The 26,010-nt window shown below is 34.6% G+C and overlaps 1 protein-coding gene across 11 annotated transcripts in view; it reads right to left on the bottom strand.

Moving 5' to 3' along the window:
* The window catches only part of MEF2A (myocyte enhancer factor 2A), a 138,287-nt gene that overhangs the window by 27,939 nt on the left and 84,338 nt on the right, over positions 1 to 26,010 (bottom strand). For 7 of the 11 annotated variants that reach the window (XM_032252845.1, XM_032252839.1, XM_032252847.1 and 4 more), the window contains exons 4-6: positions 16,045 to 16,194; positions 12,794 to 13,013; positions 11,664 to 11,723 (exon numbers count right to left, since the gene is read on the bottom strand). In XM_032252845.1, the coding sequence (XP_032108736.1) occupies positions 11,664 to 11,723; positions 12,794 to 13,013; positions 16,045 to 16,194 (430 nt within the window). Of the gene's footprint in view, positions 1 to 11,663; positions 11,724 to 12,793; positions 13,014 to 16,044; positions 16,195 to 16,259; positions 16,392 to 26,010 lie in introns of all 11 variants that reach the window. The other 4 variants (XM_032252849.1, XM_032252851.1, XM_032252846.1 and 1 more) reach the window with 2 other exon arrangements.

Below are 26,010 nucleotides of genomic sequence, written 5' to 3'. Positions count from 1 at the left end.
CCAAACCTAAGAATAACTGGTGTTCTTGAGGAAGAAGAGAAACCTAGAAGTCTGGAAAAACATATTTAAGAAAACAATTGAGGAAAACTTCCCTGGCCTCACTAGAGATATAAAAATCCAAATACAAAAAGCTTAAGACCTGGGAAATTCATTGCAAAAATATCATCACCCAGGCATATAGTCATCAGGTTATCTAAAGTGAAGACAAAGGGAAGAATCTTAAGAGCTGTGAGGCAAAAGCATCAGGTAACCAACAAAGGAAAACTTATTAGATCAACAACAGATTTCCCTCCAGAAACCTACAAGCCAGAAGGGATTGGGGTTCTATCTTTAGCCTCCTCAAATAAAATAATTGCCGGCCAAGAGTTTTGTACCCAGCAAAACTGTAAGATTCATGAATGAAGAAGAGAGAATGTCTTTTTCAGACAAACAAATGCTGAGACAATTTGCCACAACCAAGCCAGTACTACCAAGAAACCCTAAAAGGAGTTCTAAATCTTTAAACAAAACCTCAACATATGCCAAAATAGAACCTCCTTAAAGCATAAATCTCACAGGCCCCATAAAACAATAACACAATGAATAAAATAGTACTTACATCTCAATATTAACGTCCAATATAAACGGCCTAAATGTTCCACTTAAAAGATACAGAATGGCAGAATGGTTAAAAATCCACCAACCAAGTATCGGCTGTCTTCAAGACACTCAAGTAACAAATAAGGACTCACATAAAGTAAAGGGGCGGGAAAAGATACTAGAGAATCTAGAGGAGATGGATAAATTCCTGGAAATATACAACTTGCCTAGATTAAATGAGGAAGAAATGAAAACTCTGCATGGACCAATAACATGTAGCAAGACTGAAACAATAATTTTAAAAACTGCAAACAAAAAAAAGTCTAGGACCAGATGAATTCAGAGCTGAATTCCATCAGGCATTCAAAGAAGAACTGGTACCAATCTTACTAAAACTATTCCAAAAGATAGAGAAAGAGATAATCTTCCCTAAATCATTCTATGAAGCCAGTATAACCCTAACATCAAAACTAGGAAAGGATATAACAAAATAAAAATAAACTAAAAACAAACCAACATCCCGTGATCAAGAATACACCATCAAGTGGGTTTCATACTAGGGATACAGGGAGGGTTTAACATACACAAGTCAATAAGCAAAACTGGCATAGAACGGACATTTCTCAAAATAATAAAAACCATCTATGACATCTTTACTGGATTCAGTAAAGTTTCAGGACACAAAATCAATGCATACAAATCAGCCGCACTGCTATACACCGGCAATGATCAAGCTGAGAATCAAATCAAGAATTCAACCCCTTTTGCAACAGCTGCAAAAAAAAAAAAAAATAAATAAAACACTTAGGATTATATCTAACCAAGAAGGTGAAAGATTTCAACAAGGAAAACTATGAACCATTGCTGAAAGAAATCACAGATGACACATACAAATGGAAACACACCTCATGCTCAAGGATGGGTAGAATCAATATTGTGAAAATGACTATAATGCCAAAAGCAATCTACAAATTCAACGCAACTCTCAACAAAATACCTCCATCATTCTTCACAGAACTAAGGGGAAAAATCCTAAAATTCATAAGGAACCAAAAAAACTGCACAGCCAAAGCAAGACTAAGCAAAAAGAACAAATCTGGAGACATCACATTATTTCATTTCAAACTAGGCTATAGTTACCAGAAAAGCATGGTACTGGTATAAATATAGGCACACACCAATGGAACAGAATAGAGAACTCAGAAGTAAAGCCAAATACTTACAGCCAACTAATCTTCAACAAAGCAAACAAAAACAAAGAGGGAAAAAGACACCCTATTCAACAAATGGTGCTGGCATAATAGGCAAGCCACATGTAGAAGAATGAAACTGGATTCTCATCTCTCACACAAAAACCAATTCAAGATGGATCAAAGACTTAAATCTAAGACCTGAAACCACAAGAATTCTACAAGATAACATCAGAAAAACTCTTCTAGACATTGGCTTAGACAAAGGGTTCATGACTAGAAACCCAAAAGCAAATATGACAAAGACAAAAATAGATGGGACTAAACTAATTAAACTAAAAAGCTTTCACACAGCAAAAGAAATAATCAGCAAACAGACAGCACAGAGAGTGTGAGAAAATCTTCATAAACTATGCATCTGACAAAGGACTAATATCCAGAATCTACAAGGAACTCAAACAAATCAGCAAGAAAAAAACAAATAATCCCATCAAAAAGTGGGAAAAGGACATAAATAGACAATTCTCAAAAGGAGATATATGAACGGCCAACAAACGTATGAAAAAATGTTCAACATCACTAATAATCAATGAAATGCAAATAAAAATCACAATGAGATACCACCTTACTCCTCCAAGAATGGCCAATATTTAACAAATCGAAAAATAATAGATGTTGGCATGAATATGGTGAAAAGGGAACACTTAGACACTGCTGGTGGGAATGTAAACTAGTATAACCACTAAAGAAAATAGTATGGAGATTCCTTAAAGAACCAAAAGTAGATTCCTTAAAGAACTAAAAGATCAAACTACAGTTTGATCTAGCAATCTCACTACTGGCTGTCTACCTAGAGGAAAAGAAATCATTATATGAAAAAGACACTTGTGCATACATGTTGCACACATGTATGTGTTGCAGCACATTTTGCAACTGTGAACATATGGAACCAGTCTAAATGTCCATCAACCAACAAGTGGATAAAGAAAATGTGGTATATAGATATATACTATGGAAAACTACACGGCCATAAAAAGGTTAAAAATAATGGCATTCATAGCAATCCGGATGGAGTTGGAGACCATTATTCTAAGAGAAGTAACTCAGGAATAGAAAACCAAACATTGTATGTTCTCACTTAGAAGTGGGAGCTAAGCTATTAAGATCCAAAGGCATAAGAATGATACAATGGACTTTGGGGACTCAAGGAGGAAGGGTGGGGGGGGGGGTGAGGCATAAAAGACTACACATTGGGTACAGTGTACACTGCTCAGGTGAACTCTGAAATCACCACTAAATAACTTTCTTCCATGCAACAAAACACTACTTGTTCCACCAAAACTATTGAAGTAAAAAAGTTAAAAAATAAAATAAAATAAAAAGGTTGGGGTGTGGTAGCTCAAACCTGTAATCCTAGCACTTTGGGAGATGGAGGCGGCCAGATCACCTGAGGTCAACAGTTGGAGACCAGCCCGGCCAACATGGCAAAACGCCAACTCCACTAAAAAAAAAAAAAAAAAAATGCAAACTAGCTGGGCGTGGTGGTGCATGCCTATAATCCCAGCTATTTGGGAAGCTCAGGCATGAGAATTGCCTGAGCCATGGAGGTTGCAGTGAGCCAAGATCGCACCACTGTATCCAGCCTGGGCTACAGAGTAAGATCCTGTCTTCAACAAACAAAAGAATTTTTGAGTTCCAGATAATTAGTGTGTTTTTTTCTTCCTTGGCCTCACCCAATTCCTCGTTTCCTCCAAAATGTTTACCAAGTGACCCAACTCAGTTTTCATTCGTATGTATGATTTAATTTTGCTGTGGGGGCTGGTATTCAGTTAACCTCATGAGGTTATTTCCTGCATTCTGCTTTCATTATCTTGAAGGGGTATGTATTAAATCCTTTCCACACCCCATAGAGTGATTTCCTGCATCCTGTTAAAGCTTCAGAAAGCAGTGCAGATTTAAAAAACAACCACTTCACCAGGCCAGCCCCTGTGGAGTAGAGATCATCGATGAGTTGGACAGAGGCAACTGCTAAACCAGACATCTGAAGGATTCCAAATGTTTATTAAATAATTTTATTCAAAAATAGGAAGGTTGAATAGAAACTTCGTTTTGCATAACAGTATGAAAATGTTAGATTAGTAATGTTTCTTTTAATATACAATGGCATGAATATGTGTTCTGAATCTGATTTTAGAAGACTCTTATTTACTTGATTTATACTCAAACCTGAAGGAGAAAGAAGAATTTCCTCTCAAAGACATAAAATGATATAAATATATAATTCAGAGCCATGCATCATCAAGAAGTACAAATACTATTTTCCCATGTGCAGTCCATGGTGCTTTTTTAGATATGACACGATGGTAACTCATGAGAATCAAATTTCATTGAGTAAGAGGGGATTTAAAAGCACAGTATTTCTTGGTGTAAAGTCAGGAGTCAGTACTGTAGTAGATAATGATTAGAGGATGATGTAAGTGTTTGGCAACTCGCCAGGCTGAAGCTAAGATTATCTCCTATGCACAAATTATTCTGTAGATTACAGTGAAATATGCCCTAATATCTACGTTCTTACCTCCAGCTCAATTTTTATTACAAAAATGAAGATATTTTTGAGATAGACTTTTGAGGTAAATACTTTCGTATATAACTTATCTGGCCACAGTATACAAATCTAGGAAATACAGTATCTACCCTAAATGAATAAATTCAATTTAATGTGATTGTTGTTACAACGTGTTTCCAGTTTTCACAGTAATTTACTATCCTAACACAAATGTGAAAAAAAATGCTCTTGAGCAAACTGCATACCTATGCCTTCAGAAACTTAACAGAACTGATCTCAATTACAGTCCTATAGCTGAGACAGGTCATTCAATTCCATCAGTCTGGCTCATATTTCAAAATATAAATCACATCAGCTGAAATAATGCATTCAAGTGGCTGGCAAGTACTCTGCGTCCTTAGATACTACTCTTCTAGGGTTAAACTGTAGACAATGATGTCATTAATGTTTTACTATGAATTCATTTCAGAAGTCCAACTGACATGCAGACTTCAAAGGATTCTGAAAAACTCATCCAAAGCAAATAAAATTTGACATTCAGCTGATCAATAAACAAAAATACACTTTAAAAGTTATAAAATTATGTCATTTGTACAAAGACCTGCTTGAGGTTTCTGAAAGTAGAAAAGATCACAGGGCTGGTTCGAAGGCAGTGAATTATCTCAACTAATCAAACTCCGTGCTCTACTCCTTCCCCTCTTCTCACTATTGCACGTGACTACTCTAAAATAAAATAAAATAATAAATAAATAAATAAACAAGAGCACAGGTTTTGAAATAATTGACGATATATGAACTTGATTCAGTGAAATTTCCTGTAAGACGGACAGCATGGGTCCTGTCCAATAGAAACTTATAGCAAAAACAGGCAATGCTCATGGAGTCTGCTTTTCTTTGTGAATACTGTATTCCCTCTCTTTAGCCCATGTGCCTACCCCCAAAAGGCAACATTTCTCCTTCGCTTTCAGAAACTTCATGCATCTTCATGAAGCTTGATGGCTGAGGCACATTCAACTTCAACTATCACCCTCCATGTGAAGGACTGAAATCTGGGTTTCTGCATTGTCTTTCCTAATTTCCAATCATATTCAATAATCTGGTGGCCACTTTCACCCAGATATGCTGTCATCTATGTCATCTCAACTCAACTTGTTCTATACACTTCTACTACTGCTGTCTTCCACCACTCCAACCCCACCTTCAGAGCAATCAAGCTTTCTTTACATCTTTCACCTCTTCCATCTCTTCTTTTTAACTGCCAATGCCCCTGCGACAATGCAAACCCTTATTTTACCTTCATTCAACCCCAAATAATTCCAAGAGCGCCTAGAGCCTTTTTATGTTTAGTACCATATATGCTTTTTCTCTTTCTCAACATGTAATGAAAAAGTGAAGTTGCTGGATATTTAAGACTTTATTTTATGCTCGATATTTAAAAGTGTGCCCAAAGTAAAAGGTCCCCAAAGTCATTTGAACTACAGTATAAACTCAGTATTAAACTCTCAGTAGAGAAAAATAGCAAATCATAATCAAATAAGCAAATTATTACTATGAAAGATTTATACCAATTACAATATGTACAAAACAGCCAAGTTTTACTTGCAGATGACAGATGGAAAACAAGTTATAAAGTAAAAAATAAAATGTTCTAACTTACTACAATAAAGATGTTATGACTGTAGAGGTAACCATATCAATACAACATCACAAAAACTAGAAAAAGAGACTGAAAAACACTTGTATAGTCCCACCACCTTAACTATTATAATCTCTTTGGATTTTCCCCTTTTTGTTTTCCATGCTCATATTTTTTGCTCATTTTAAAATCACAACTAAAAAGATATTCAGTTGAAATTTCATTTACTTCATTTTTATATAGCTGAACACGTTGATTTCTTCAGATTATTTATTATTACAAATAAAGCTGCAATGAAGCTTTGCTTATTCTAACTTACCTCTTTAGGAGAGATTGTCAGAAATGGGATTAGTGGGCTTGGAGGTGTAAACATTTTTATGATGACTGAAATATCTTGCCAAAACCTTTTCAGAAAGACTGTTACTAATTTACAAAGCCACAAAAGCATGCATGAGATAATCAGGTTCACCATGCCTTTGTTAGCACTGAACATCACAATGAAAAGTGCTAATAGTTGCGAATTAATAATAGTAGTATTTTTTTGTCATTTTAATTTGAATTTCATGATTACTACCAATGATGAACATCCTTTTCTGTTTTTAAAATACTAGTTAGGTTTCTTTTTCGAATTGTGTATTTTGGCGCAATTAAATGTCCATTGTTAAACATTCCCCTAACTATTGCTTGGATTTTTATCTTACTTTTTTTCTCTAGAGAGTGAGGAAAATGTATTAATATAATCTCACATAAGAAGACTGGGGGAAGAGACTCAGTTGTTCAGCAGCTCAACACTGACAGCCACCAGGCTTTTCACTGTATCATCCTTGGCATGTTGACCTGTCATCTTAAACTGACTTGTCTCATAATCTCAAGCTGGGTGCTGATTTCCAGCAGCCACATGCAGACAACAATGTCCAAAGACTCAAAGGCTACCTATCTTATAGTTTGTGCACGAATGTGAGTGTGTCTATGAACTTCTTTCTGAATTTTGGAATACTTTAAACATAAAATGTACATTATTTTCTCTTCTAATTTAAAAAGTGCTTTCATATTTGTGGTTATAGTTCCTTTATTATTATATCTAGTATATTCTTATTTTCAAAATCGTTTTCTTGCTAATGTAACACATAAACAGAAAATGTACAAAACAAAAACGTATAGGTTAAGGATTTATCATAAAATGAAGATCCATGTAATCATCATTCAGATTAAGAATACTGCCAGAACCCCAAAAGTTTCCATAATTGGGCCCCCTAAAATATTGTCATAGTCCCACCTACCCAAAGTAACCACTACTATGAATTTTACAGTAATTTCTTGGTTTTTCTTTATGGCTTTACAATCTATCTACACAGGCATGCCTAACACTATAGTTTTTTTGGCCTGCTTTTCAAACTTTATATAGATAGAATCTTGAGTATGTATCTATCTTCTTTAATTAATAATGTTTGGTGAAATTCATCCATGTTGAGCACTGGTGAGGTTTCATTTTCACTGCAGTATAGTATTCTTTCATATGAATGTACTCTCTTATGTTTATCCACTCTACTGTTGATAGAAATCTGTAGTATTTCCAGATATTAACTTTACCACAATGTTGTGCACATTCTTTTACATATCTCTTGGTGCACAAATGCATTTCTCTACAGTGCATAAGGATGAGTGAAAATTCTGGATCACAGAATACACACATCAGCAGCTTAAGCAGATAATGCCAAATGGTTGCAACAACTTGTACTCCCAATACCAGTGTATGAGTTTGTGCTTTTTCATAGCTTTGTCAATACTTGGTATTATCTACTTCATTTTAGCAATTCTGGTGGGTGTGCAGTGTTCTCTCTTTGTGGTTTAATTTTGCATTTCCATGACTACTGAGACTGAGCATTTCCTCACATTTAGCAGACACAACTTCTTTTGTGAAGTGCCTGTGTTCTCTTGCACATTTTCAAAAGTCGAGTTTTCTTTTTCTTATTGATTTGTAGATATTCTTTAAAAAAAAAAAAAACCTCTAATTGATTATATATATATTATATATATTCTCCCATTCTGTCTTGCCTTTTTACTCTCCTTACAATGTTTCTGATGCACAAAGGTTCCAATTTTAACACAGGCAAATTAATCGATCTTTCCATTAGGCTTTCTTTGGTTTCTTATTTAAGAAGTCTGTCCCTTTCCTGAGTTTGTTCAGGGCTTTAAAAGTCTCAAGGTTGCCGCTTCTTTCAACAGTACATGGGCCTGAAGTATTCCAGCTTTAGGGATGCAGGCAGAAGATGCAATAAAAATTAAAACACGAACAAGGCAAATAAATTATGCATTTGAAAACGACAATACTGGTAAAAATGATATGGCTTAAAGGTAAAGCGAAACTGATCTGGAACTGACCTATCACAAGTTTCTAAACTGGAACTGATACAGTAAGTTATTACACATATACAGATAAAACATATTTAAGCCAGAATTTGCAATCCATGCAAATGCAGAATATACATTCTTCTCCAGTGCAAAACACAGACAAAAATTGAGCACATGCTGGCCCACAAAAAATTATCAGCAAATTTCAGAGAATTTAATCATGTAGCATTCTCTGGTAACAAAACAGTCTGGCTAGAAAATAATACCTAAAAGATAACTAGAAAATCCCCATGTATCTGAAATTAGGAAATATAATTCTAAATAACTTGTAGGTTAAGGATATAATGGAAAATAGAAAATATTTTGAATTGAATATTAGTGAAAGCATTCAATTTTATTAGTCTTTTAAACAATCAATATTTGTTTTCTTAATTCAATTTATGTCTATGTATCAATACTTGTATTTTTATGATGACTGAAGCATCTTGCCAAAATCTGTCCAGAAAGATTGTTACTAACTTCATATGAGATCATCAGATTCACCATGCTTGAAATAGAAAATTTTTTATTTTCTATTTCAATGCTTGTATCTTCATAATTTGCTTCTACTGACTTTAGGTTTAATTTGCTGTCCTTTTCTGACTTTCTGAGAAGGAGGTTTAGCTCATCATCTCCCAGTCTTTTGTTCATAAAGGTTTAGATTTCTCATAAAGTAGAGCATTATCTGTATTCCACGTGGGTTTTGTAGGGCTTCCCAATTTGTGGCTTGTTTATATGTTATTAGTTTTGGAAAATTCTCAGTGATTAATGCTTCAAATGCTGCTTCTGCCCAATTTTCTCTGACTTTGCTTCCCGGGGCTCCAATTTAACATATGTCAGACCTTTTTATTCTATAATCTGGGTTTTCTTTTAAATTTTCCATCCTTTAGTGTCTCTAAAACTCTGGATAATTTTCTTCTATCTTATCTTTTAGTTTCTTAATTCTTCTATTTGTTTTGTCCAAGCTGTTATTAAGCCCATCTGTGAAGTTCTTAATATCACATGGTTTTATTCTAAAATATCTATTTTTTTAAAAATTTCAGTTCTCTGTTAAATTCCCAATCTTTTTATTTAAATACCCTTGAACACAGTAAACACTGTTATATTAAAGTCAAAGTCTGTGCCTAATAGCTCCAAATTCTGGAGTTCCCAGAAGGCTGGTTCTATTGTTATTTATTTCTTCAAGTTTTCATTGGCTTTATTTGTGTGTGTGTCTAGTTAGTTCACCTTATGTGCCAAGTAGAAATAATAAGCTCTGAGATGTTTTATTTTATTCTTTTTTTTTTTTTTTTTTTTTTTTGAGACAGTTTCACTCTTGTTGCCCAGGCTGCAGTGCAGTGGCATGATCTTTGCTCACTGCAACCAACCTCTGCCTCCTGGGTTCAAGTGATTCTCCTGCCTTAGCCTCCTGAGTAGCTGGGATTATACGCACTCACCACTACTCCTGGCTAATTTTTGTATTTTTAATAGAGATGGGGTTTCACCATGTTGGCCAGGCTTATTTTATTCTTCCAGAGATTATCCGCCTTTCCAGGCATTCTGGGACCCCTAAATCTAATTTCTGATTGCCACAATCTAATTTTAAGAAGCAGGATGATGCATATATAAGATGTCGCTACTAAAACTGTTTATCCCTGGTTTACTTTACTTCTAGAGTCCAGCCTTTTGGGGTGTCAACCCAATGTGAGAGAAGCATACTAGGCTCTTACAATTCTTGGTGGGCCCTGAACTTATTATTTTGTTGGGGGGGGGGGATAAAAAACATATGGGAAAAGGGACACAGAAAGAGTAAGTGGGCATGCAAACAACTGAAACAGGAGTTGAGAAAAAAGCCATAAATATTTGGAAATATACATGCAAGAGTAGCAGCCCTAGTGTTTAATTGGCATGACCTTTACGTATTTTCACACGTTTGTTTTCTGTTAAATAAAACTCCACAATAGTTCTTATCTGTTTAATTCCACTAAAAAACATTTAATACTGTGACAGATACAATTAGGCAATTATTCCTACTTTAAGTCACTAAATATTTTATAACTTGTCTTAATAATATCTTTATTGATGTTTATTTTTTCCTCATCATTTTTATTAAGTCATTCAACCATCTCCATAATTTTAAGGCAGATGCTCCTTACATTTTGCAGAGTGAATGGGTTGAATACATAGTTAGGAATTTAATCCTATAAGTGATTTGTTTTCAGATGTCTAAGGAACACACAGTATCCCAAGCAGGGAAGGAAATGACTGCCCTTGCTTTCAGATAACAGTGATGTTAACTGTAATTATCACAGATTAACAGACCAGTATGTCTTAAAGTGATGAAAATCCAAAGGGGTACAGTTACTTCTTTTAACTTCTTTGACATATACATCATGTTTTTGTAATGTTAAGATCATGCTGTATCTTTAGGAGCACTTCAGGCCTGGGCAGACACATTTATGACATGTGTTTAAACTGCTAGTCAGTCAGCACAGGAGGGGTCCTACAGTCAAATAACCTATTTGGCCACAACTATGACAATGTATGAATGTTCTACCTGTATCAAAGCAACTAACTGAGACAAACCTTTTTTTTCTCTCTCTCTTGTTTGGTAACTGAGTCTTGTTCTGTTACCCAGGATGGAGTGCAGTGGCATGATCTTGGCTTACTACAACCTCTGCCTCCTGGGTTCAAGCAATTCTCCTGACTCAGCCTCCCAAGTAGCTGGGACTACAGGCGCACACTCCCACACCTGGCTTTTTTTTTTTTTTTTTTTTTATTTTAGTAGAGACGGGTTTTCATCATGTTGCCCAGGCTGGTCATGAACTCCTGAGCTCAGGCTGTCCACCCACCTCAGCCTCCCAAAGTGAACCACTGCGCCCAGCTGAGACAAATCTCTTAATTCTCTAATTGTAGAAGTAGACCCACTGTTTCTCTTCATTCTTCTATTCTCTCTGAAAACATTTCATGCTATTGTTAAGATAGAACAGTTTGGTAACAGTCTACTTTGGTAAGAAGAGAAGATACAGAAAGTTTCTCCTTAAGAAATTATCTTGATGTAAATGTTGCTTTAAGGCAATTTAGTCTTTAGAAAAGAACAATGTCTGTTATAGAGGAGGCACTCAATACATACTTATGGAATAAATAATTGAAGGCCAAGATTTTTAAGGAATGAAACACGACTGTTCTAAGAAAATGTTAAGTATTAGTGAAACTACCCTTCAGAAGGAAATTTCACAGAAGGCTTTATTGCAGAAACAACAATCCTTTTATCTCAGATAGGAGAGATACCTACAAAATGAAACTATAGGAATTCACTTACCGACTGGGCTGCTTCCAGCTCCATTTGGCACTGTGAGGTCTGTAGTGCTCAACATTCCACCTAACAACATTACGGAGAAAAGAGAGAGGGCAGAGAATGAATATGAAATAGCTCTCTTTATCTGACTGAATGTTAACTGAATAGAGGTAATTCTCACTGTAATCCTGACCAGACACACACAAAAAAAATGGGAGGCTGAGGCAGGTAGACACCTGAGGCTGGGAGTTTGAGACCAGCCTGACCAACATGGAGAAATCCCGTCTCTACTAAAAATACAAAATTGGCCAGGCATGGTGGCACATGCCTGTAATCCCACCTACTCGGGAGGCTGAGGCGGGGAATCCCTTGAACCTGGGAGGTGAAGGTTGCAGTTAGCCGGGACTGCCCCATTGCACTCCAGCCTGGGCAACAAGAGCAAAACTCCATCTCAAAAAACAAAAACAAAAACAAAAACAAAAAACAAACTAGCCCAGTCTGAAGTTGTCATTAATATGTAATCTGATGTAGTTACATATCTCATATATGTGAGTTTACCTTTCAAGCTGGATGTCCACCTTCAATACCAAATAGTGGTATTGCATCATTACGAAAATAGTACATACTGATAAAAATGGGGGCAGTGTGTGGGGAGTATGATTAAATCATTAAATTAAATCTAGGACTTAAAGAAGAGGAGACACTGCATTACACAGACTAATACAATAAATGCAATGTAAATTTCTGCTGAATTAATGAAGTAATTCAATCAGGAGGAAATGCAAAAAATACTCTAACTCCAATCAGGTAAGTCTATCGCCCATATTTCTAACATGAGTGGCTCACACTCTACTTTAAATCCTTGCTTGTGATATCTAACTGAATTTTCTGCCTGTCAAAGTATGGCTTTCCCATGAGAAGGAAAAGTGTATAAATGGCAGGTTCTCAGTACTGTTCTACTTTGCATGACACAATGCTATATCCACAATTGATTTTCAAAAAAATACTTTAAAATGGAGCCAATTACGTAGCAGTGATTCCTGCTCATCAAAGCAATAAAATTAAGACTAGCAAAATAAGAAACTGCTTATGCTAGCAATGAGTTTTTCCACCCTCTTTATTAAAGAACCAGCAGAATAGGTATCACTGCATACCTGCATTGCCAGTACTTGGTGGCCTCTGAGGAGCTCCGGGGGACACATTTCTATGTAATGCGGTTTGAGGTGGAGAGAGCATGCTTGAATCTGTTAATGTTGAGCTGGCTGCCAAAGATGGGGACACCAGTGAACTCCCTGGGTTAGTGTAGGACAAAGCATTGGGGCTGGTCACTGGAACTGTGACAGACATTGAAAAGTTCTGAGGTGGCAAACCAGGCTGTAAATAAAGAACAGGAGGAAAAGACTGTTGGTTTCATATTCATCTACAAAGTAACTTATGAACTTTAATTTGGCAAGGTAACTCAAGTTACTAAAAGTACAGGATAGGGATAAGTTCATAACCAATTTACAGATTAAAGTTATTCTCTTTGGAATTATATCTGAACATGAATAAGCCTGACATGAGCCTTTTCAATTTCAGTTCTACATATTAATATATATTAATGCAATATAATGTATATATTCTATATTTCAAATATTCATAAATACAAAAATTAGAGGATAAACCTGATAATAAAGCAGTGTTGTCAAATTTAGGCATTACAAAATGTATCACTGTCATCAAGTAAGCATAAATTGGCACTTTGATGCAAACCAGCTTAATAATTTTACATTTCTACTGGGAGATCCCAAATATAATAGAAGGAGAAAAGTGGGTACACATGTTATTAACTTAATATGTCAAATTTCATAAATTATATATATGCCCTATTCTGATTTAACTGACTTTCTAAAGGGCAAAACAAACAAACAAAAAGTAATTATATACATAACAATGCAATTTGAGTATAATGAAAATGCAAAGAAACCTAATCTAAACAACAAAATTAACTACTAACCAAGCCAGTAATAAAAGTAATAAAGTTTTTGGTTTCTCCTTTAAATTATAGGAAGATTAAATTACAAATATTATAAATGCTAATCTTCCCTCCCTCTAAATTATTCCACACCCCCTTTAAAAGGATATTTTCTATTTTCCTCTTGCATTTCCTCCATAGACCATTTACAATATGCTTGTTAACCATGATAAATAATGTTCCTCTTTATAATTTAAAGCGGGAGAAAATAAAACAACTTTACTCTGCCCTCATTTTAAAAGACTAACATCCAAAAGTAAGGTAACACTGCTAATTCAAAGTTGGAAGAATATATTTTATTGGACTTTATTCAGTAGTTTATTTCATGTAGAAAAATTATAATACATCAACAAATATAAAAACAGTGGGCATATGACAATTTTTTTCAAAAGTAAAACAGTTTTATTTATGCAGTATCTTTGCAACTTTAACATTAACCGCAAGGTCAACAACATCGCTTTATCTGCTACTGTATCGTTTTTAAGAATAATAATGGTATTTGCCCCAAAATAACTCCTTAAAGCTATTTTTTCATGAGCTGGCTTCTTATATAGGTTGAGCATCCCTAATCTGAAAACCCAAAATCCAAAACTTTTTGAGCACCAACATGATGCCACAAATAGAAAATTCCACACCTGACATCATGTGTGGAAATGCAGGCATACAATACACAGTTTATTCAGCGTCCCCAAGGGAAAAAGGACCCTTCCAGTCTCCCTTCAGCTTCAATATATCTTTTCTGTGCATGCCAAGGTTCCCTCACGCAAGCACACCCATAAAGGGTAATCAAATGGCACATGTGTAGGCTACACATGCTAACAGCAGGTTTCCCATAATGCTCGGGGCCAAGACCTACAACATGGGTAGCTGAGACAGTGACGCCTTTGCTCTCCAATGTTCCATGTACACAAACTTTGTTCCATGTACAAAATTATGAAAAATATTGTATAAAACTTTCTTCAGGCTATGTGTATGAAACATTAAGGAATTTAATGTTTAGACTTGGGTCCTGTCCCTAAGATATTACATGTGCAAATATTCCAAATTTTGAGGAAAAAAAAAAAATCCCCAATCTGAAACACTTCTAGTCCCAAGAATTTCAGGTAAGGAATACTCAACCTGTAATACAGAATTACTCTGAAGAAATGATCCATCATGCATACTTTAGGGCATAGTTTTGAGAGAATTAACTGATGGTAAAATAAATGTCAGCATTGAAACTAATTTGTTTAAGGGAGGTTGACGTACATATACAGAATTAGAAAATTAGATCCAGAATAACCATTTTAAGTAGCTCTTGCCAATGGAGCTTCCAGTGAGAACTCTTTTGAAGAACTATCAAGTTTAGGAGCACGAGCTCAAAGACAAATACTCTTTCACTATGGTTAGATGAATGAGTATACAGAAATTATAAAGTCACTATTTGTTTTGCAATCAATTTAAGAACACTGCTGCCTTAAATTAAAATTAAGCCAGGCTGCTCTTCCTTAGTATTTATAGCATAAGAAAAGAACAAAAGTTGGCTGGGTGTGGTGGCTCACGCCTTTAATCTCAGCACTTTGGGAGGCCGAGGTGGGCGGATCATGAGGTCAAGAGATCCAGACCATCCTGGCCAACACGGTGAAAACCCACCTCTACTAAAAATACAAAAATTAGCTGGGAGTGGTGGCGTGCACCTGTAGTCACAGCTACTCAGGAGGCTGAGGCAGGAGAATTGCTTGAACCCGGGAGACAGAGGTTGCAGTGAGCCGAGATCGCACCACTGCACTCCACCCTGGCAACAGAGCAAGACTGTCTCAAAAAAAAAAAAAAAAGAACAAAAGTTTGGTGGCATTGTTGCCAAGTGATTTGGGGACATTTACAAACAGGAAAGCAGTAAGCTTAGCTCTACTATTATTACAGTAATTATACCAAATAATTAAAAATAATTTAGGAAAAAGTTTTGCAACAAACCTAACTACCTTACCTTTTGCTTTCTCAAGATCTATTTAAGAACATGTAACTTTTTAAGTCATGGGAGTAGAGGGAAAGTTTTAGACATACTCTATATTATAAATCATAGAATTTTAGAGTTGGGAGATACCTTAAAAACCATGAGAGCCAACTCACTTACTTTACAGATGAAGAAAGAATTCAAGATGTTTAGGTGCCCTATCCAAAGGTATTGGGGTAAGAAGTGGCAGAGTCTGGATCAGTATGTTTTCTCTTCACTTCTACACTTAAGATGCTGAACATGTATAAGACTTCAGGAATTTTACCTTAAAGTTTTATAAAAAAATACTAATAAAATGCCTTTCTTCCCTTCTACTACTTGTCATTACCCACTATAAAAATAAGCAACAAGATGTTTGGTCAATCTCTTCATGCACAAGATAAAAGCACAAACCATACTTTAGTACTCACTGCGATTTTATGATTCCGCATCATATTATCAAATTCCTCATTAATTTTTTTATATTTTTCTTCTGTATGTGGAGTTAGCACATATGAAGTATCAGGGTCTGGGCTGTCGCACCCTCTGTGTTCCTTCTTGTTCAGAGCCTAAATAATGAAGTTAACAAAAAGGATCAACAAATAAAAAGTAGAGGTAAAGTAAAAGTACTTACAGGGCCTCGTTTGAAAATAAAATCACTATCTTCATTTAGTTTGCTGAATCTGTCCTCCGAGAGTGGACTGTGCTCAAAGTAATCGTCAGCATCAGGGCTCTCACAACCATTAAGGCCTTTCTTTCTTAAAGTCTGAAATACAATTGGAAAATTCACACACAAATAATGCTAACTTGCCATGAGTTTTTCTGTAAAATTTATTAAGAGAGCACAGATGGAATGAATTGAATTATACAAGAGCCACTGAAACGGTTTCTAAATGATCACAGATGTATTTACTTCTTCAAATAAGGTAAATATTAGATATAAGTAAAATTAATTCTCCTATTGTTCGTTAAGAGAAAAGGAATATTTACTTGTTTGGATTCTTCTTTCTAAACTTCTTAAAATACTAAATTACTCATTGCTCTGACAGTTAAAACTCAAATCTGATTAAAGCCTGATCAATTTATCTGATATAACCAAAGCATGAAAAAAATAAAAATCTATAAAAATGATGCTTTGAGAAGTTATAGTACCTTCATAAATTGAACATTTCAGCAACTTCATGTACTGACGTTCCTTTCTACCTACCAGAGTTTAATCCTACTCAACAGAATTAGCACAATATCCCAATCATTTCACTCCTATTATTCACTTTCCTGTATAACTTTGAAATATAACGTTCAAACTTGATAATTACTTATGTCTGTAATGACTCTTTCCTAATTAGAATGTGTAAATTATTAGTGACTTTACATATTTTTAAAATTTGCACTTAAAAGTTATTCAGAGTATATTTCATGGTTTGATTTAATCCACTGATTTGACTTCTGGAGAATTTTATTGAGTGCCATTAAAGTATCTCCTGGATTATACTGACTTTTTTTTTTTCTTTCTTATTTTGGGATAAGTATAATGCAAAAAACAGTTGCATTTCTGGTTTTTATTTTTAACTTAAAGTCATCCTGAAATAACTTGTCTAGTACTTAAAAGAATAAATTAAAAACCAAGAGCTTGAAGATCTATGGAATATTCATTTACTTTCAGAATAATTTCTTTCTTTCTTCTTAAAAGCCTGGTTAGTCTTATTTTAAAGTAGAGTTACTGAAATGGCTGAGACTTCTTGATTTTCTGGCCAACTCCAGAAAAGAATTAGGAAGTTAAAATTTCGAAGTCAAAGCTTCATCACTGAACTAGTCCTAGATAAGTTCATCAATAAATGATTATTTAAATTAGATCTAAAGAAAATTATTTCATAGCAGTTCTTAGTATCCTTTAAAACATAATTAGCAATAATTATGGATGTTTATTTTACTCCCTTCTTCTTGAAGGAAGTAGAATGTAAACACAGTACATTAAGATTCAGTAATTTTTTTCTTAGTTTCTCCAAAGTCAAATTATTTAAAAATTTCACTTTACTCTCTTTGATTTTTAAAAATTTTGCATGAAGAATCATAAACAATCATTAGTGTAGATATGTTAGCTTCTTAAATTACTTGGCATGTGCATATAGCAAACATGACATTTATTTCTACAACATTTTCTCCATGGCACTAGGCTCTATGGGTCTAAGTAATCTCATGGACTTTGATGTGTGCTTGGCCATAAAAGGTCCTGTAGCTGGGAGCACTAAAGGTTAAAGGCATTTATCCTCCCCCAACCATGGTAACACATTTACTTGCCAAATCTTTCCAAGTAGCTATGAGCAGTGAACATGTAGATACTCAGAACACTGGAACACACTGAACTCTTAAAACCTACAAAGCCCCAGAAACAGAACAAATAGAATAGATGCCTACACACAGATCTTATCATAAAGTTGTTGATTTATTCTAGTCCTAAATTTCTGACATTCCCCCCTATTTTCATCTATTTTAAGACTAGTTAATTCATAGTCTTGCTCTTCTTAGTAAGCTGTAATGCGTATCACTGAAATGTTCACAAACAACAATCATCAAGTACTTATTTCTTTGACCATGTTTTAATTGACAGAGAAAGAAGACAGCCATTGTTCAATAATTACATTAAATTTTTACCCTAAGAGTAGGGTTAACCCTGCTTGTACTTTTGACGAAGGAAAGCGCTCTGCTATCTCCAGCTCTGCAAGCCTTCACTTCAGATGGGGTTTCTGTCACCATGAGGGAATTTAAGAGGCTCTATCAGCTTTGTAGATAATAAGCTAATGTACCTCTGTTTGATAGGCAACTTGTGTCTCCTTATCACTAAAACATGAAGAGTTGTTTTGAGAAGCCAACTACCATAAAAAGACTTTTTCTGTCTTCACATTACCAAATAGCACAAGAGTAGAAGTTTCTCCTGTGCCACTGGTATTATTAACAAGTGGAATGCTGTAATCTTTTAAGAAGCCCAGGCGAGGTACATAAGAACCAGGCCAGTCTCAGTTTTCTCATGCACAAGTTAGGGGCAATAAAAACACTTGCTCAGAGAGGAAAACACAGTGCGGAAAGATCACCAGTATGAGAGATCTGCTTATTCCTCACAAAGAAGAAGTAGAAAAATGCATCAGGAGGGTGAACACTGTGTACTCTCTATAGCTATTACTAGTCATTATCATAATCCATTCTAAGGTAAACAGAACTTCGAAGATACTTTATTTCTTGTAAATAATGTAACTGACAGTTTTTCAGTATCATTCCGATAAACTTAAGGAGAAAGCTCAATCGTGCCAAAACAATTTCAAGTTTCTGTGGTGTGTACCCATTTAAGTTGACTTATCCCAGTTGCTTTTCTTAAAGAAATGTATTCTAAAACATACATTACAGACGGCTAAACAGACAAATTTAAAGAACAATTATTAATCAGTTTAAGCTGATTTGATACACCTTGTTCTGTGCATGTTCCAACTAATTTAAAGGTCTTAATTGGCAAGATTACTGAAATAAAATCCTAAAACTAATGCACCTGTATTTTTCATCAGTTTACTTCTATAGAAGAAAGTAATTTTATTTCTGAAGGGTCCATTAAGCACTTGTTAGAAACACTCATTTTTCTATTTATGTCCACTTTTCTATTTATGTCACAACAAAGTTAAATTCCATTATGATTTTAACATAATGTGAGGGGCCAATTCCGGTACTTTCTGCATACTGTCATTTATGGTACAAAATGCAGAATTTAATAAACTTAGCTAACATTTTCCTTTCTATACTAATTATTTAAGAATAGTAAAATACTTTTAAATGAATCCCAAAAAACTAATATCTTTAAAAACTATGTATTGTTAGAACACATTCTTCTAAGTTATCAATTTGATTCTATGGGGTTTGTGCCTTGGTTTTTGAGCTATTTTTCAACTCTGTAGAAACAGAAGTTAACTTGTAGAAAACAGAATAATGCAACTTATTTGTGTTTGTAGATGTGCAAATAAATTCTATATGGTGGAATTTCAACTGACTTCTTCCTCGAACTGTGGAAGAGCCAGGTTTTGTATTTATGAAGCAAATTCATTTGGCCTTGATGGGCTTATATATTTGTCTGATCTTTGAATTTACCAAGGCAACATTTTTTTTCAGACTCCCTAATTAATGACTTAAAATCTTTGACTCATGTCCACTTTATATCTGAGACTCATAATTACCTTTATAAAAAACTGTTATCACTTACGAGTGTGAAACTACCCAATTCATTGATTTTAGATCTAAACTCAGGAAAAGAGATTCCTAGTAATCCTTGATAGACCTTATTATCAGAGCAAGTACTGGTTTTTAAAAGGAAGAAGTAGTATGCTGTTCTTTAATTTTTTTTTTAATATTTGATTAATGATGTGTATTAATTTGTTATAATATCAACAAGGAAATATGACGAGAGGGCCTGTGGCCTTTCAATACTCATCTTCAAGACATTCTTGTGACAATTTATAAAATGTTATTTGTATCATAGCATTAAGAATGTTAATTGTCTAAAACAGTAAACCCCACAATCTCCTGAAGCTAGGTTCTTCTCCATCAGAAGCTGCTAAGATCTAAAATAAAATACAAGCTGGTGCAGGAAAAGAGGAGAGCATACTGCCTAAAAACATTTCCAGGAAAAAGGAATCCCTACATCATATCCACACTCTTTCTGTGTTGGAAATGCCCAAATTAACTTAAAACAGAAGGTTTTGCTTGTTGTCTGGCATTAATTAAACAGTTTTACCTAAATAAGAACTTTAAAAGCCTTCTATCTACTGCTGATCAAACATTCCAATAGTAGGAAGGCTCCTGAGTTTTAAATTTCCATACCAATTTAAGGAAAAACAGTGAAAGCCTGAAATTTTGTGAGTGCCCCGACCAGAACCACCTCCATTTAGGTTAGTTATATCCACTTGTTTCTTTGATGAAGCTATTTTACAGCATTGCAGAGGTTAACTTAGTTAATCTAGTTAACTTATTATAGAAAACTTGTAGTTGCTGCAAATAATTATTGTTTGCAGAAACTGTTTCCTGTGGAATACCGTTGACTGTCACCCTGTGGATACTGACCAGTTTTGTTTCTATTTATAAATTTAATTCTGCATTCTTTAACATAAATTGCGTTACATTCTCCTCTGTTTATGATCTTATTGTTCCCTCATTCATTAATGAATCAAAATATCCAGTATGTTCATTTTATAATTTTATGATAGTAATCTTTATGCCTTCATCCAAATCTAATCTGCAATTTGGAAGACTTATAATCCTAACTGCCTGCTGTATACTTTCATTTGGATATTTTACTAATATTTCTATTTCAACTTAACAGAGACAGAATTTGTTACCTTTTATTAAATCGTTACCTTTTATTAAACAGAGCTCATCTTTGGACTTGCCAACCTGGTCAACTTTATTCCCTTTGTTCTCTCTCTCCATTCACATGGAATATCAAATTTTGAGATTATTTCCATTTCTACTGTTCCCATACTCACTCAACCCTATACTATCTTATGTCTAGGCTCTTACATATCTTTTTTTCCCACTTTTCTCTCTTTCCATTCTATCTGTCCCATAAACTGTTACCAATTCAGTTCCCCTCAATACCACTTTGAATTTTCACCTGTTTTAAATCAAGTCATTTTTATATGAAGATCATCAGTTGCGCCTGCAAGGGGTTATCTTGCAAACCAGCCTCCATGGCAGAGATGAGACCATGGAGCCCTTAATATGGAGTTCCTGGTGTCAGGCCTTCAGAAAGCCAGGTGCTCCTGCCTCCTTCCTTTGAATGCTATCTGTCTGCATCCTTTGAATAAATTCCTTCATTAGTTGGAACTACTTTAAATGAGTTCCTATCCCTTATAATCAAAGAAGCGTGAGGAAGAAAACTGTCAGTGATCCTTCAGGTAACACATTATTAGTCTCTTTATCCAAATCACATTATTTCTCAAAACAAGTCTGGCTAGTACCTCCACAACCTAGAATCCAGAAAGGGTCTCAAACCTCGAAGTGAAGATTAATTACTGTTGTGATGATTAATTATTATTGTTGGACAAAGATAACTGACTGAAATAATGGTACCTACTCCAGCAAAGATCTTTAAAGTCACATGTCCTATCATTCTCATATAGTACTAGCAACCTTACCTTTCAAATTCAAGGAAACATTTACAGAATTCTGGGTATATGCTACCACTTGGCTGATTCTGTGCATCTGCCTCTCATTTTCTGGTTTATATACTAAATCTCTTGGTGAAATTAGAGATGGAAAGGATTAAGAGTCGAAAAGAGAAAGAAAAGAGACACTTGAGAAAAAAAAATACTCTTTAGACTTTTTTCTAAGTGAGGTTTTCTTTTACATAATAAACTTACAAAAATTTGTTTCAAAATGAATTACTAATTAGGCAGGGCAATTCATTTGAAGGGGGTTTCTTTTAGCTTATGATCTTTCATGTTAAACACTCAGCAATAAATTACATAGTTAAAATTTTAGACACATTTTTCCATGGAAATGTTATATATAGAATGGTTAAACTATTTTATATATAAAATATAAAATGTTTTATATACACACACACACACACATATATGTAAACTTTCATAGAACATAAGTGTGTCTAAAATTTTAAATAAATACATGTGATTCTGTTTAGAATGGAATCTGACAATTATAAAGTTGAGCATATGTTAAAAGTTTTTTCAGTTTCTTGGTAGGCAAGGGTTAGTACAGTCCACTTCTGTGTTTTTATGTTTATGTACACACACACCATGTAGATAATGTGTGTATATATATGTACGTGCACATATGTATATTACTATAATCTTTGACATCTGTTTACAGAGTAAATAAATCAGGATTATCTTTCTAAATATGTTTAAATAAATATTTAAAGCATATGGGCTCTTAAATAATAACTCATAGACATCCCAAGGGATTGGCAATTTTCTGGAATCTTGACATATGCTACTAAATTTTGGAATGAAGAGCCTATACTCCTGGAGTATTTGCTAAAGCCCATGCCTGCACTTTTAACTCTTGTCTTCCAAGAACTGAAAAAAAAATTAACATATGCTCAACGTTATGATTGCTAAATTCCATTCCAAACTAATAGAATCATAGCACTTACAAAGAAAACTATAGAATTAAAAGTACTCAAAAGGTATAAATGCATGGTTTTTAAATACAAGAGAATTAATTTAAATTAATTAAATAAACCCACGATTTGACCACCCACCTTAAATCTCATTGCTGTGAAGCAGCTGGGCAGTAAATGCTCCATAAATGCTGGCTGAGTAGTCAGTAAATCTAGCACAAGTATGAGCAAGTACTTGTAAAAAAAAAAGAAATCATGTCTTGGGCCAGGCGAGGTGGCTCATGCGTATAATCCTAGCACTTTGGGAGGCCAAGACAGTTATATCACTTGAGGTCAGGAGTTTGAAACCAGCCTGACCGTAGCAGACACCCGTAATCCCAGCTACTCAAGAGGCTGAGGCAGGAGAATCGCTTGAACCCCGGGAGGCAGAGGTTGCAGTGAGCCAAGATCACACCACTGCATTCCAGCCTGGGTGACAGAGCAAGACTTTGTCTCAAAAAAAAAAGAAAAGAAATCATGTCTTAAGTTTCAAGAAATTGAAACTAGACTATTAAAATATTTTAAAAATGAGAAAAGTTCTCTTCCCTTATTATAAATATTTCCAATTTTGAAACATATACTTACTCTTTTTAGCTTCTCTGACAACACATAAAAACAATTCTTAAAAATTGTGAAATATGAATGGTACGTACAAGCTTACATAAAATTCAACAAATAATTATAAAGTAAACCTCAGTCATTTCAATCAGGTCAAAAAACTAGATCGAAGTCAGAACACTCCCTATCTCCCTTCATCATATCACCCTCTCCACTCACCTGTATAAGTAATAACATCCTAACTCTGTGATGACAATTATCTAGATTTTCTTTAGAGGTTTACCACATATATACATATCCTTAAAAATATAATTTAGCTATTCCTATTTGTGAATGATATATGAATAGAACCACACACAGTATACTATTCAGTCTTGCCTCTTTCATTAACACTGTTTATGAGATCCCTCCACAGAGTTACACAGTTACAGCCTGTTCATTTTCACTAAATATTCTATTATGCGGCTTGGAAAAAAAAAAACCTTTTATCCATTCTACAGCAGACAGACATTGGAGAAGCTTCAATCTTTTGAGTCTATAAAAATGCTGCTGTGGACATTTAGTAGACAGTCTACTGCATATCTGCACACATTTCTCTTGGGTATGAATTCTTAGGAACAGAAGTATTAGTTTGCAAAATATGTAGATCTTCAGTTATATTAGATGATGCCAAACTGTCTTTTAAAATCATTGTAACAATGTGCATTCCTACCTGTGGTATTTAATTTGCATTCCGAACTAATGAAATTAAGCACATTTCGTATCTGTTGGCCATGCAGATGTTTTCTTTTGTGAACCACCTATTCAAGTTACTTTTCCAAGTTTTTGATTGCCTTCTGATCATCGTTTTATAGTAATTCTTTTATAAGTAGTCAATGTAAGTCCTCGGCTAAGTTTATAGTTGTAAAAATATTTTCCCATTATGTGGCATTAAAGAAAACTTATCTTTGGATGAAGAGGTCTTAAAGTCAAATTTATCAATTTTTTTCCTTTCCAGTTAACTGTATGATAGAGATTTTTATGTCTTACATAAGAAATCTTACCTACCTCATAACCATGAAGATATTATCCTGTAAATAGCTTTATAATTTTGCCATTTACATTTAGGTCTATAAGCATCCAAGAGGTAATTTTGTATAAAATCTGAGGTAAGTTCAATTTCCTGAGTTTTCCATATGGATAATCAATTGTCCCTACACCACTGCTTAAGGAGTTTGTTCCGCCACCTCTAACATATATTAAGTATCAATATATGCATGGTTCTGTTTCTGAGCTGTTATTCCATTAGTATGTTTGGCATTTGGTATTTGTGCCACTGCCAATGTATGTTAATTATTATATCTTTAAAATTAATCTTAATATATTGTAGTGCAAACCCTCTCACCTTGTTCTTCAGTGTCTTCTCCTATTTTCTCTGTGAGCTTTAGAATCAGTTGTTGAAATTCTTTCAAAAAGAATTTCTTGGTATTCTGATTGATATTTCGTCAACTCCATAAAGATTATCTATGTGGCACAGATATATATGAGATTTCTGATCCATGAATATGGTATAACTCTACATTCCTAGGATAAATCCAACTTAGTCATGATATATTACCTCTTCTACATATTGCTGGATTTAATCTCTGTATTAGTATAAGTAATGCTAGATGCTTTAATAAATCCATAAATCTCAGTGGCTTAACACAATGAAAGTTTATTTCTTATTCATACAAAGCCCAAGAAGGATGTCTTATTCTCAGTGAGCCCTGTGTGAAATTCGGAGCCCCCAAAGACATTTATCTTATGGTTCCACATATAGGATCCCAGGGTTCCCATCTGGATTCTTAGCACACAGGATGCCAAACAGGGAAGAAAGAATATGAGGATTATGTAGGAAGTATCTTACTGATCACACCTGGAAGCAGCTTGCATCATTTTTACTCCCATCTCCTTGGCCAGAGGTCAGTCAGAAGGCCACTCCTAACCACAGCGGAGGCTAATGCAGAGCCTAGTTTTGTGCCCAAACAGTAGAGAAAATCGGTCATTCTGAAAATAACAATGTCTCCCACAAAAAATATGTGAACACAAAGAAGTAGATTAATATTTGGCTGAAGACTTTCACATTTATGTTCAGTGAAACTGACTTCTAATTATTCTCTTTGCAATTCTTCTAGTTGGTTTTGCTATCAAGGTTAGGTTAGCTTTAGATAGTAAGGAAAGTAAAGCTCTTTGTTCTACTATTCTTCGGAGGAGTTTGTGAAATACTGGAATTATTTCCTTCTTAAAAATCTACTAATATTTGCTTATGAAGCTATTGGGACTTGCAGTTTTGTGGAAAACTTGACAAGAATATTCAATTTTTCTATTTTTTTATTATTACATTTGTTAAATTATATTTTTCTGAAAATCTGTCCAATGAATCAAAGTTTTGAGGCATAGGATTCTGAGATTATATACGCTCAAAAAAGTATGTCAAAATAGCCACTGAACAGAACACTAAATGGTACTTTTGTGATCCTCTAGTTCATCTTCCACCCTCATAGAGGAGAACACTAAAAGGTAAAAGAGATCCAGAGATCCAAGTACTCATCCCCCACCTCACCTCAACATACAGCTAGCTGTTAAGTAACACAACCGGGACTAGAATCTAAGTCTATTGCTCTTTCCAATATACTATACTGAGCTGTTA

Source organism: Sapajus apella, unplaced genomic scaffold (assembly GCF_009761245.1).
Source record: "Sapajus apella isolate SASKATOON/1434 unplaced genomic scaffold, GSC_monkey_1.0 scaffold80, whole genome shotgun sequence".
Taxonomy (NCBI): Eukaryota; Metazoa; Chordata; class Mammalia; order Primates; family Cebidae; genus Sapajus; species Sapajus apella.
Note: the sequence above shows the minus strand (reverse complement) of the source record. Positions and strands in the feature narration are given on the sequence as shown.